The sequence below is a fragment of the Benincasa hispida genome, chromosome 8, assembly GCF_027475165.1.
Source record: "Benincasa hispida cultivar pf3 chromosome 8, pf3_genome.v1.1, whole genome shotgun sequence".
NCBI classification, from domain to species: domain Eukaryota; kingdom Viridiplantae; phylum Streptophyta; class Magnoliopsida; order Cucurbitales; family Cucurbitaceae; genus Benincasa; species Benincasa hispida.
In genome coordinates, this window is record NC_143485.1 from 57853896 (window position 1) to 57865993 (window position 12098).

General features: G+C 34.4%; 1 protein-coding gene across 1 annotated transcript; it reads left to right on the forward strand.

Annotated features, from left to right (window-relative positions):
• Positions 1-323: 323 nt before the first annotated feature.
• SYP124 (syntaxin of plants 124) lies at positions 324-2174 on the forward strand. The gene is made up of 2 exons (XM_039039474.2): positions 324-1105; positions 1397-2174. Exons 1-2 carry the CDS (start codon positions 627-629, stop codon positions 1827-1829), a joined length of 912 nt encoding a protein of 303 aa, XP_038895402.1. The 5' UTR covers positions 324-626; the 3' UTR covers positions 1830-2174.
• Positions 2175-12098: the final 9924 nt, after the last annotated feature.

A 12098-nucleotide genomic window follows, 5' to 3' on the forward strand; every position in this document is an offset into this window, starting at 1 on the left:
TTCTATCGATTCAAATAAAGTGTTATATTAAAAAATAATTTAAAAAAACCCAATAATTACTTCTCTTTTTCTTTTTGTTAAAGGACAATCATGATTCATTTTGATTCCCACTTAAAATCTTAATTTAGTTATTAATTAGTGGTTGGAATGTTGGGAATATAGAAAGGAAAGAGACCAAGTCAAAGAGATGATGAATGACAGAGGAAAAAGTTTGAATTTTTGATGAAGAATGCGCCAAGTGGATGATATTTCCCCCAATCATCTAAAACCTTCCTTCCAATTGAAATATCTAATTACAGCAATTCCATTTTCAAAACTTCTCTAATTTCTCTATACCCATCTTGGGGTGTTGGAACTTTACTTTCTTTTTCCTTTTTTTTCCCTCACCCCCAAAACTCTTTTCTCTTCCTCATTGGACGAAGATAATTAAACACAAACTTCGTCTAGGAAAAGAAAAGACCAATAATTTTCAACCCTTTTTCTTACCATCTCAAAAAACCCAAAAAACAAAAAAAACAAAAAATCCAAAAAACAAAAAAAAAAAAACAAAAACAAAAAACAAAAAACAACCACCCCCTGAAAACCCATTTTGAAGATTTGAGTGTACAAACAAAAAATCAGACAAAATGAACGACTTATTCTCGAATTCGTTCAAAAAGTACACGGATCTGAAGCAACAGGCGTATCTGGACAGCATGGAGGCTGGAAATGAGAGTGTAAATTTGGACAGATTCTTTGAAGATGTAGAAAATGTTAAAGATGACATGAAACAGGTGGAGAGTTTGTACAAGAAATTGCAGCAGGCTAATGAGGAGTGCAAGATTGTGCATAATGCCAAGACAATGAAGGAGCTGAGGGGGAGGATGGAGGCCGATGTCACCCAAGTTCTCAAGCGAGTCAAAATGATCAAAGGAAAGCTCGAAGCTCTCGAACGTTCCAATGCCGCTCACCGCAGCCTCCCCGGCTGCGGCCCTGGCTCCTCCGCTGACCGGACTCGAACGTCCGTCGTCAGCGGTTTGGGAAAGAAGCTCAAAGATGTTATGGATGATTTTCAAGGCCTTAGAGCTCGAATGAACGCCGAGTACAAAGAAACCGTCGAGCGAAGGTAATTCTCAAATCTCAATCCCAAACCAACCTAATACTATTTAACATATCTGCCTCATAATAACCGTCGAATTGAAGGTAGATTCTATATATCCCCTCATAATCACGCAGCAAACAAAACATAAACCTCATTAGACATAGATCGATAAACTCCTACTTGCGATATAGCCTATCATCGATAAACTTCGAGAACTAAATCTAAATTTTACTATATCTGCAAATTTGAGTCTGATTGTGGTATTTTAATAACATCATAAAAATGAGTACTTTTTTGGGGGGATGGGGGAGACAGGTACTTCACAGTGACTGGGCAGAAAGCAAACGAAGAGACAATAGAGAATTTGATATCAAGTGGGGAAAGTGAGAGCTTCCTGCAGAAGGCGATTCAAGAACAGGGGAGGGGTCAGATAATGGACACAATTTCAGAGATTCAAGAACGACATGACGCTGTGAAGGAAATAGAGAAGAATTTGATAGAGCTGCATCAGATATTCTTGGACATGGCAGCTTTGGTTGAGGCGCAAGGCCACCAACTGAACGACATCGAAAGCCATGTCGCACATGCTAACTCCTTCGTTAGAAGAGGAACAGAGCAACTGCAAGAAGCCAGAGAGTATCAAAAGAGCTCGAGGAAGTGGACTTGCTATGCCATAATTTTGGTGATTGTTCTCATTGTCGTTCTTCTCTTCCCATTCTTAACTTCAATTTTACCTCATTTGTTGTAGAAAGGTTATTCATTTGCTTCTGATTTTCCACTGCCACTCACCCAAAAAAAAGCAATACCCCCTCCAAAAGAGAACAGAGTACAGAGTACAGAGTAGAGAGGCAGAGGATTATTAGAACCAAGAAATTTGTTTGCTTCATTTTCTGTCATTCAATGTGGCGTTTTCTGAGGATGTGTTGGTTGGTACATAGTTGTAAATGTGTTTATAGAGAGAATTTGCTTTCATTTGGATTATCCTCTTTCTATTTGGAACTCCTCTTAGTTGCTGAAAACAAATGTATAGCCAAAGATCCCTTCCAATTTGATCATTTCATTTATTTTATCACTTTTAAATGTTTTTTGTTTCTTTCTACTTTCCTACTTCTATAATTTGTAGAACATCTTGGATACATGGATTTGTTATGTATCAATCTACTCGAGATTTGAGTACTCGATTATCATTAAGAACTTTTTACACCAACAGAATACTTAAAACATATTCAAAAAGTACAAAATAAAACTAGAAAGCTAAAGGTAAAAGTAGGGAACCAAAGTTCATATTTTTGAAAGGTTTTGTGTGGGGGTATTGAAGACTTTGACTCCAACGGCTAGTTTATTATTTTTCCTTAAATTTAACATGTTTACTTGTAACTTTTCTCTATAAACTATAAATACATATCATAATAGAAAAGTGAGGGTGTGTGAAATATTTTGTAAGAGAGAGCAAGCTTATCTTGAATCGTCAAACAAAAACCTTCCCGTAGATGTAGGCTTCAGATTTAGCCGAACCAGTTACATTTGCGTTCTTCTTCATCTTTCTCTTCATTTATTCTATCGTGAATGTACCATCTTCACCTTGCATCAAATGTTCGCCGTTTGAGAGTAATCTGAGAGCTTGAGAGAAAACTCTATGTTTTTCTTCTTTTTCTTTTTCTTCTTTTTTTTTTAAAGAAATTATTCATTTTTGTGTGCAATTGAATTGACAAAAAGTAAAGTTAATTTTCGTGTGTTTTCTTCTAAGCAACATGGCCAAATACAAGCCACATCTGTCAACTACCACTCAAGATCTCATAATCTGATCATTAGCTTTAGGGCCTGCAGCATTTCAATTTGTAATTGGTAAATGTTTTGAGCCTGGAATTACAGGTTAGCCAAACAAAATTAGAATCGGAACATTAAAGATCATCAAGAAAGCATTTCTTAGAGCTTCAAGACTCATAATTCATATTGAAAATGGCAATGACAAGGTTAGAAATAGAGAAATTTGATGGTAAGGGCGATTTTGGCTTATGGAAAGCCAAGATCAAGGTTATTCTTGGTCAGCAGAAAGACTACAAGGCTCTTTTGGACCCATAAACCCTTCCAGCAACGAGTTCAACATAAGAAAAGGAAGATTGGGAGTTGGTAGCCTATGAAACTTTGGTCATGAATCTCAGCAATAATATTCTTACGTAGGTAATTGATCATGATATAGCCTATAAGATGTGAACTAAGTTGGAAGGCCTCTTTGCCACAAAAGACCTTCCAAACAAGATGTTTTGGAGGAAAAAGTTCTTCGCATTCGAGATGGATTCAACAAAAACACTCTCAGACAACCTAGATGAGTTCAAGAAGATAGTTTATGAGTTCAAGAGTCTTAAAGAGAAATTAGGTGACGAAATAAAGTCTGTGTTCATTTAAATTCACTACCCGAAGCCTATAAGAAGTAAAAAATGCTTTGAAGTATGGCAGAGAATCAATCACAACTAATACCATTATTTTAGCATTGAGGACCAAAGAAATAGAGCCTTGAGTCACCAAGAAAGAATAGCCAAGTACAGAAGGGTTGCTTGTGAAGGGGAAGAACAAGCCAAACCAATCTAAGGGTGGCAAACAGCAACCTATGAAGAACATATACCTAAGACTAAGCTAAGATGCTATTGCAAGAAAAAGAGTTATCTTATGAGAGATTACTACAGTTTGAAGAGGAAAAATCAAGAAAAGGAGAAAGATCATAAAGGAAAATGCCTGAATCTTCCATAGTTGAAGGCTCCTACTTCTATTTAGATGTTCTAGCCTCCACAAGTGACAAAGCCAACCAAGTAAGTCATTGGGAAAGCATGATTGGGTTCTAGATTCTGGTTATACCTATCATATGACACATTTCAAGTCTTGATTCAACACCTATAAAGAGAATGATGGAGAATTGGTGTACATAGGCAATAATGAAGGTTAAAAGATCAAGGGAATTGGCTCAATTTCTTTAAAACTAAAGGATGGGTCAGTAAAGCTTCTAATGAATGTCAGATATGTGTCTTTGCTCAAGAGAAATCTAATTTCCTTGGAAATGTTGGACTCTATGGGGTGTGAATACAAGGGAAAATGTGAAGTGTTTGAATTAATCAAGGGTTCTAAGGTAGTCTTGGTTGGTGAGAAGGTCAACGATCTATATATTGTAAAAGGAGTAGAAATGTTGAATGGAGCCTATGCTATAATAGAGACAGCCTTGACAAAAGCTAATTTGTGACATAAAAGATCGTCACACATCAACATTAAAGGTATGCAAGCCCTATGTAAGCAAGGTATACTACCTCAAGCCATCAATGAACACCTCTCTTTTTGTGAATACTACATAATGGGAAAAGCTACAAGGCAAAGCTTCATAAAGACTCGACACACTACCAAAGGTGCCCTTCTCTAGACTTCCTTACACCAGAAGAGAAGTGATCTATGAAGAGATTGAATACCAAAACAGAAGCGACTAGTCGTTCTATCTTTGAATTGGGATTGGAAAAAACAAAATTGATTTTATACAACAACAAAAAAATAAGGCAAGCATAGTGATTTTTTTTATTGTGAAAAATCAAAGATGGAGAAATTTTACCTTTGTAGAACCAAAATCTCCAAACAATTCTCTCCAAAGTCAGGAACAAGCTACTGTAAAAATCCAAGAAGTTGTTCCTTCAAAGTGAACACCACCAAATAGAGTCCTCATTATTCTTAGGACACAAGGAAAAGAAATGGGGTTCTTTTGAATTTTGGCAGAGGGAATTTTCTGGAATGAGAGCGAGAGAGAGAACCAACTACATAGAGTTTTTTTTTTTTTTTTTTTTTTTTTAGAGAACTTCTCTTCTTATGTTTTACGTAGAGATAAAAGGAGAGGAGAAAGGGGAGGGAGTTATGTTAACTCCCTTCCCATGTTGTGCAAAAGTAACTCCCTTATTGAGGAGTTATTTTATTAAATATTAATATTATATTATTATAATTAATATTAAATAATAATATTATTAACATAATGTTAATAATATGGTTAGTCTAACTATTAATAACCATATTATATGCATTTATAATCACATTGTAATACAATCTCCTCTTTTAACCTATAGTTTTAATATGAATCAAATTCATATTAAATTTTAATATATAGCAGTGCTACGGAATTGGGAACCCTTAGACGCGAGCCGCGCACGTCGTCGTCGTTCCAACCGCGACTGAAATTCTGCCAGCGCCATTCTCTATGTAGCTCCATCGTCATCGTCGCTGCTGTCGACATTCGTAGTAGTTTTTTCATCCAGACAGTGTCGGGTCTTCTCTTGTGGCCCTCTGTTCGCACATTGTTGGGTAAAAACTTGGTTGTTTTGGTTAGTTTTTGTGGTTTCTTGAAAAATCTTGGTCATTTAGTGTAACTTTGGTCTGAGATTGGTTCAATTTTGAATTTAGGGGATTGAAGTTGAGGTTCTAAGGTGTTTTAGTGACTTCTCAAGTCTTCATTGATTTGATTTTGGCAAGTTTTGGGGTAAGTTGTGTGGGTTTGTTGAATTAAATTGCGTAGGTTTTAGGATTCCCCCCACAAGTTGAATTGTGTGTTTATGGTTCATGTTAGGGACTTTGACGCAAGCCTTTGTTGAATTAGGAGGAAGGTTCAGCTGTTTGATTGCTATCTTTCTTTGGCCTAAATCCAAGGTAAGCGCTTTCTACTGATTCACCCTCGAAGCCAAGTTTTTATTAGTATGAGATTGTACTGAAGGCATGTTTTGTGCATTGGATTGCGTTGTTATGACTTACTTTGTGACTAGCTATGTTTGTCAATTGAGGGGGGGTTATGGATGCTTATGCTTACGCCATGAAAATTGTTTGTACGCAAATGTTGTAGTATGCGACTAATGGATGTATTTTGAAATTGTCATTGTTTGCCCCTTTCAAGCATGATTAAAAACTATGATTGTATGCTTATGACTATGTTGGACTAACGGTGACTGTTAGTATTTCTATTGAGTCGTGCACCTCGTATGTTGTGAGCCTTCGGGTTCACACCTACGAAAGTGGGCCTTCGGGATTTCCCTTATGCTTATGCCTATGCCTATTCTTATACCTAAGATGTGAAATGTGCACTTGAGTCCTAATAGGAATGCTAACAACTCACCTAGTGGGCTCTGTAGTGGGTCACATACTCGGTATATTTATATACTCATTCCTTTCTCTTTATGTTTTTTAGGTAAAGGTAAAGACAAATCGACGAATGACAGGAGAGATCCGTGAATCAGCCATTGGGATATGTCATTGCTTCCACATTCATGTTGTCATTTGATAGGAGCTGGTTTGCAGGATGCCCATGGCGTGTACGTGTGGGATGAACCAAATCCTCATTGAATTTGATTTTGCCATTAGAGTCTAGCGTATTTAAACGCTTAGTTATTTCATTCATTCATTTATTAATTCGTTTATTTGCTTAGATTATTCTAAAATAAAGTTAGGGGTACCCCAAATAGTGTTTTTAGGATTTTCTTATTTGAGCTTTACTTAAAGAAATAAAGTTTTATTTATTTGATTAAATTTTACTTCAAGAAGTTTATTCTCAAGCCTATGCATGTATATGGTAACGTCCTATAAGTATCATAAAAATTGGGTCATTATAACTGTCCTTAGACAAATGTCCCTTATGGACAATCATTTTATAAAATTAATCTTGTATTAGTCAAATTAATTTTATTAAAAGAAAAAAGATAAAAAAATTAATCTATTTCTAATCCTGTTAGAAAATTTCTAATCATAGGTCTATGTGAAATTAATTTTAAACTGTTTAAATTAATTTAACCTATGTTTGCATGCGACTCTAAATTATAGATTTTAATATCTAATTCATTAATCATATAACTTTTATAAACTAATGATTTTTAAAACCTATAATATGCATACTAATGACATTAAACAAATATAACAATTATTTTGTCTAAGTAATTTCATGTTGCATGCATCTCCTTACTTATTAGCAATAATATAACACTTATATTAAACGATTAATAAACTATATAATAAACTTTCTTTTAATGCAACATTTATATTATAAACATGCATACTATATTGTATACATCATGCATATGCATACTTCAAGAACAACCTAACTTTAAATATTTAAATATGATGCATGATTATGCTTAACCTATGGTGGGATTTTAAATCTACATGGCATACAATATGCAACATATAAATCATATAATTTAACCATACATCACATGCACATTAAAGTATATAAAAATCTTTAATAGACCAATATTTGGCACCCATAATAAAATAATTAAATTAATATAATCAAATTATATTAATTTAATTGTAAACAAATAAAATTACATAAAAAATAGAGGAAAACGACAACTTGGACTCAAACCGAAAACCAGCATCTCGCGCGCGCATCAACCTTGAATGGACGTAGGGTTACGACGCTGGAGCACAGCGTCATGATGATATAGAAACTTTTGCCTTCCACCTCGCGTCGAAGCATCGCGACGCTGCATCCCAAAAACTTGAATTCTGGAAAAGATCCTTTGTTTTTCGACATTCTTCTCAATAATCAGCCATCATAAATAACCCGGACATTCAAATTAGACTCAATTGCACAAAAGAAATGTCTAAAACACACGGGCCCTTACAAATTGATCAAATCAAAAGCAATACGAGTCTGTGTGCCAAATGTAAAAAAATATCTATTAAGCCAAAAAACCCAAATAAAATTTACAGTAAATATCACATGATAACAGTACACAAAATCACCCATCATAATCAAAATTGATATCCTAAAACCAAAACAAAGACAATGCCATTGACTCTAATACCAATTAAAGGGATTGAATCCAAAGTCGGAAGCGATTGATCGTTCTGTCTTTGAATTGAGATTGTGAAAATCGAAATTGATTTTATACAGAAACAAAAATACAGGCCAAGCATGGAGATTTTTCAATTCTAAAAAATCAAAGATGGAGAAATTTTACCTTTGTAGAACCAAAATCTCCAAACAATTCTCTCCAAGGTCATGAACAAGCTACTATAACAACCCAAGAAATTGTTCCTCCAAAATGAACAACACCAAATGGAGTCCTCGTTATTCTCAGGACACAAGGAAAAAAAGTGTGGACTTTTTTTGAATTTTGGCAAAGAGAATTTTTTGGACTGAGAATGAGAGAGAGAACCAATTGTAGAGAGTTTCTTTCAAAGACCTTCTTTCTGTGTTTTATGTAGAGATAAAAGGAGAGAGCAAGAGGGAGGGAATCACGTTAACTCCCTTCCCACGTTGTGCAAAAAATAACTCGCTTCGTAGGGAGTTATTTTATTTAATATAATTTATATTAAATAATAATAATATTAATAGAATGTTAATAATATGGTTAATCTTATTTATTTAGTGACCATATTATATGCCTTTGTAATCACATTATAATGCAACCCTTTCTTTTAACTTATAGTTTTAACGTGAATCAAATTCATATTAAATTTTAATCTATAGTATAAAATTTATCTAAAATATTGGAATCTTATTCAAATATTTTTCTCTCACATAATATATAGTTTTAATTATAAATCATATTTATAATTAACTATATATTATAATGTATCACCATACAGTCTACATTACATTGATCATATTAATATAATTAATTACTTAAATTTTCATAAATAATTTGAACAATTCAAATTATTTAAAAAACGATTATTCCATGTTTATATCCTTAGTGATCTAACAAGGGGACCTATTAAACCTACAAATTCGAAGCTTCAATGATATAAGATTAAACAACTGAACTTTTTAATTCGATTAATCAACATTCATTAACTGCCAGTCACTCTACTAAAGACCGACAATTGCACTCTTCGCACTGTAAATATATTCCTATGTCCATTGGATATAACCAATCAACAGTAAATTGACCTTTTACAAATTTCTCGTAGCTACAGCTGGATCAAAATTATTTTTTTACCCCTATAGTTATGTCTAACTCCTTAAATGCCACCGATTCTTCTAATGAACAAATAATTTAAAGCCCAAATATAAACTAACCCTCTCATGCCAATGAGAGGGTAAGGCCTCATTTTTTAAGACCCATAATCAGCTATTAAGGGAGCAATTTATGTACTTTCTCTTTCCATGGGAAGGAGTGAATTCTATATTGTGTAGTTGTGCTCCTAGCTCCCTACTCGAACAAAAATCCAAAATGGTAGTTATATTAAGTCGGTGAAAATGCCACTCTCACCCATACAAATCAAAGATTTGCCCTCATTGATAGGGGGTTCACAACTCACTCAGGATTAAGGTCAAGTTACTTATGATCATCCTAGTGAAAAAGTTAGTTTCTTCAAACAACGGTGTTATACTGAGAAATTAATCATTTTGTGGTCCAATCCTATGTAAACTCTTTATATAGAATAAATTCACTCACATGTCCCCACATGAACAATATGAATCATATTGTTTGTAATACTTACAACTCATGTAACAATTACAAAGTTGTCGTATCCGTAGTGTCACCAGGATAAGGCACCCAATCTTAACTATATACTGTAGACCTTTTAGGTCATTACTTGAACACGATCTACCTATATGTCTACCACATACTGTTCAAGTTTCATTAAATGACTTTGTATCTTAGTTTATTGGAATGAGTTAATGCTATTTAAAGGTCAAATAAAATATTGTTTAATTTATTAAATAAATCATTTGTATTTACAAAATTACAAACTACAAGATGAATGAGATTAGGACATTAGATCCAACAGTCTAATCATCCTCCTAATCTAAACAACTTAAAAGTGTATGGGTGTGTTAGATATATGCACCAAAACTTAGGGAAATTAAAGGCCACGATTATCAAATGTATGTTTGTTGGCTTTACAGAAGAAGTCAAAGGTTTTAAAATGTGGCACCTTATTGAGAAGAGGTTTATTGTTAGCAGGGACATACTTTTAGAGAGAAAGAGATGTTTATGCAAAAGGAAGAGAAGACAGAGGACAAGACAGAACCATCCACCACTAGAATTAAGGTGCAAAAGCTTACTGAGCAACCTACTAATCTTATTCCTCTATATGAATTAGAAGAAGAAGAGGAAATTATAGGGGAACAGGCTGAAACTGCTGATGATCAACCTAATTTGAGTGAATATTCATTGGCTAGGGATAGATAAAAAAAAGAGTTATAGTTCCTCCAGCTAGGTATACAAAAATGAATTACATGAACCTAGTGCTTAATGCTATTGTGGCTCTTATTGATGAAGAACCAACTACTTTTGAAGAGGGTACATGTGGTCCTAATGCAAGGAGTTGGATTGAAGCCATGAATGAGGAAATGCATTCACTAAATGTGAATGACACTTGGTCCCTAGCACCTCTTTCTAAAGGATGCAAGTCAATAGCATCCAAGTGGATTTTTAAGTTTAAAGAGGGAATGTCCAGTGAGCAAAAACCTAGATACAAGGTTAGGTTGGTTGCTAAGGACTTCACACAAAAGCAAGGCATTGATTACATAGAAATATTCTCTCTAATATTCAAGCAAACCTCTATTAGACTTCTTCTATCTATGATTGCTCAAAAAAATTTGGAACTATATCAATTAGATGTGAACACTGTATTCTTACATGGACATCTAGAGAAGATAATTTATATGGTGCAACTAAAGGTGTTTGATGTGAAAGAGAAGGAAGACCTCTATTGCCTACTTAACAAGTCAATCTATGAACTTAAACAGTCCCCAAAGTGTTGGTACAAAAGATTCAATGACTATATCTCTAGCATTGTGTTTAAGAGAAGTTTCTATGATATATGTGTTTATATGAATACATCTTTCTATAAAGACAAGGTGTACTTACTCATATATTTCGATATTATGCTACTCGCAAGAAAGTCCAAACAAGACTTGATTCCTGTAAAAAATCTCCTAAAGAGAGAATTTGACATGAAAGATATGGGCATGGCAAGCAAAATTCTAGGGATCGAGATCCTAAGGAACAGAGTAGAGTCCTTACTAAGCATAAATAAACTAGCTACTGTGAGAAAGTATTGAAAAGGTTTGATCTAAGTGATGCAAGACTATTGACCCTACCTATTGCCCAACACTTCAAGTTGTCCTTAGTTAACTCTCTTAAGAAAACTGGCCTAGAACATATAAATCAGATGAAATTAGTACCCTATAGCCAAGCAGTTGGCAGCCTCATGTTCCTAATGATCTCCACTAGACCGAACCTCTCATACTCAGCTAGCCTTGTTTATAGATATATGTCTAACCCAGATAAGTGATAGCTCTCAAAAAGAGCTATAATTCCTAACTTAATTTAGGCTCGTTAATGGATTTTTAATGTTAATTATTCTATTTTGTAGTATTGAGCACCCAAGATGTAGAACCGAGCAATTGGAGTCAAACAAGGTTAATTGAAGCAATTTGGAGGTGATTTGAGTATCCGAACTTCAAATGAGGGAGAAATGACCAAAATGCACCTGTCTAGAGTATCGCAACCCTTGTTCAATGCTCCAGTGCAATGCTGAAAGGCAAAACGTATGGATGCAGGATAGCGTTGCAACGCTACCCAAGAGCGTTACAACACTATGTACTCTTAACGGAATGGCACCAATGCACGCGCATAAAACAGTGTCGCACCAGAGTTGCAATGCCACTCCAACACTCGAGGATTTTGTCGATAAGAGCGTTGCAACGCTATGTTTGATTCCTATATATATTTCTCTTCAATTTAGGTCAAGAAAGGCTGATTTTATGGAGGTTGAAGTGGAGTTTCAATTTCCTTCTTCTTCCTTCAAATTTTAGTATCTTGGCTTAGATTTTACATTTTATTTTAGGTTATAATCAATGGATCAGATCTTTATCTTGAGTTTGTCTATGAAATTTTTAGGTAATTCCTATTTAATTTCTTTGAGCAAGAGTTCCTATGTTCAATTTCTTGAGATTTCCTTGATTAAATTTGATATTCTTCAACTCTATGCTTTTTTTGAATCTTGATGTAATTTAGATTTGTGTTTATGTGTTGGACTGATGATC

Coding starts and splice junctions, on each gene's coding strand:
- SYP124 (XM_039039474.2), top strand. CDS start 627: ATGAACGACTTATTCTCGAATTCGTTCAAAAAGTACACGGATCTGAAG. Junction 1,106..1,396: donor AAAGAAACCGTCGAGCGAAG/GTAATTCTCAAA, acceptor TGGGGGAGACAG/GTACTTCACAGTGACTGGGC.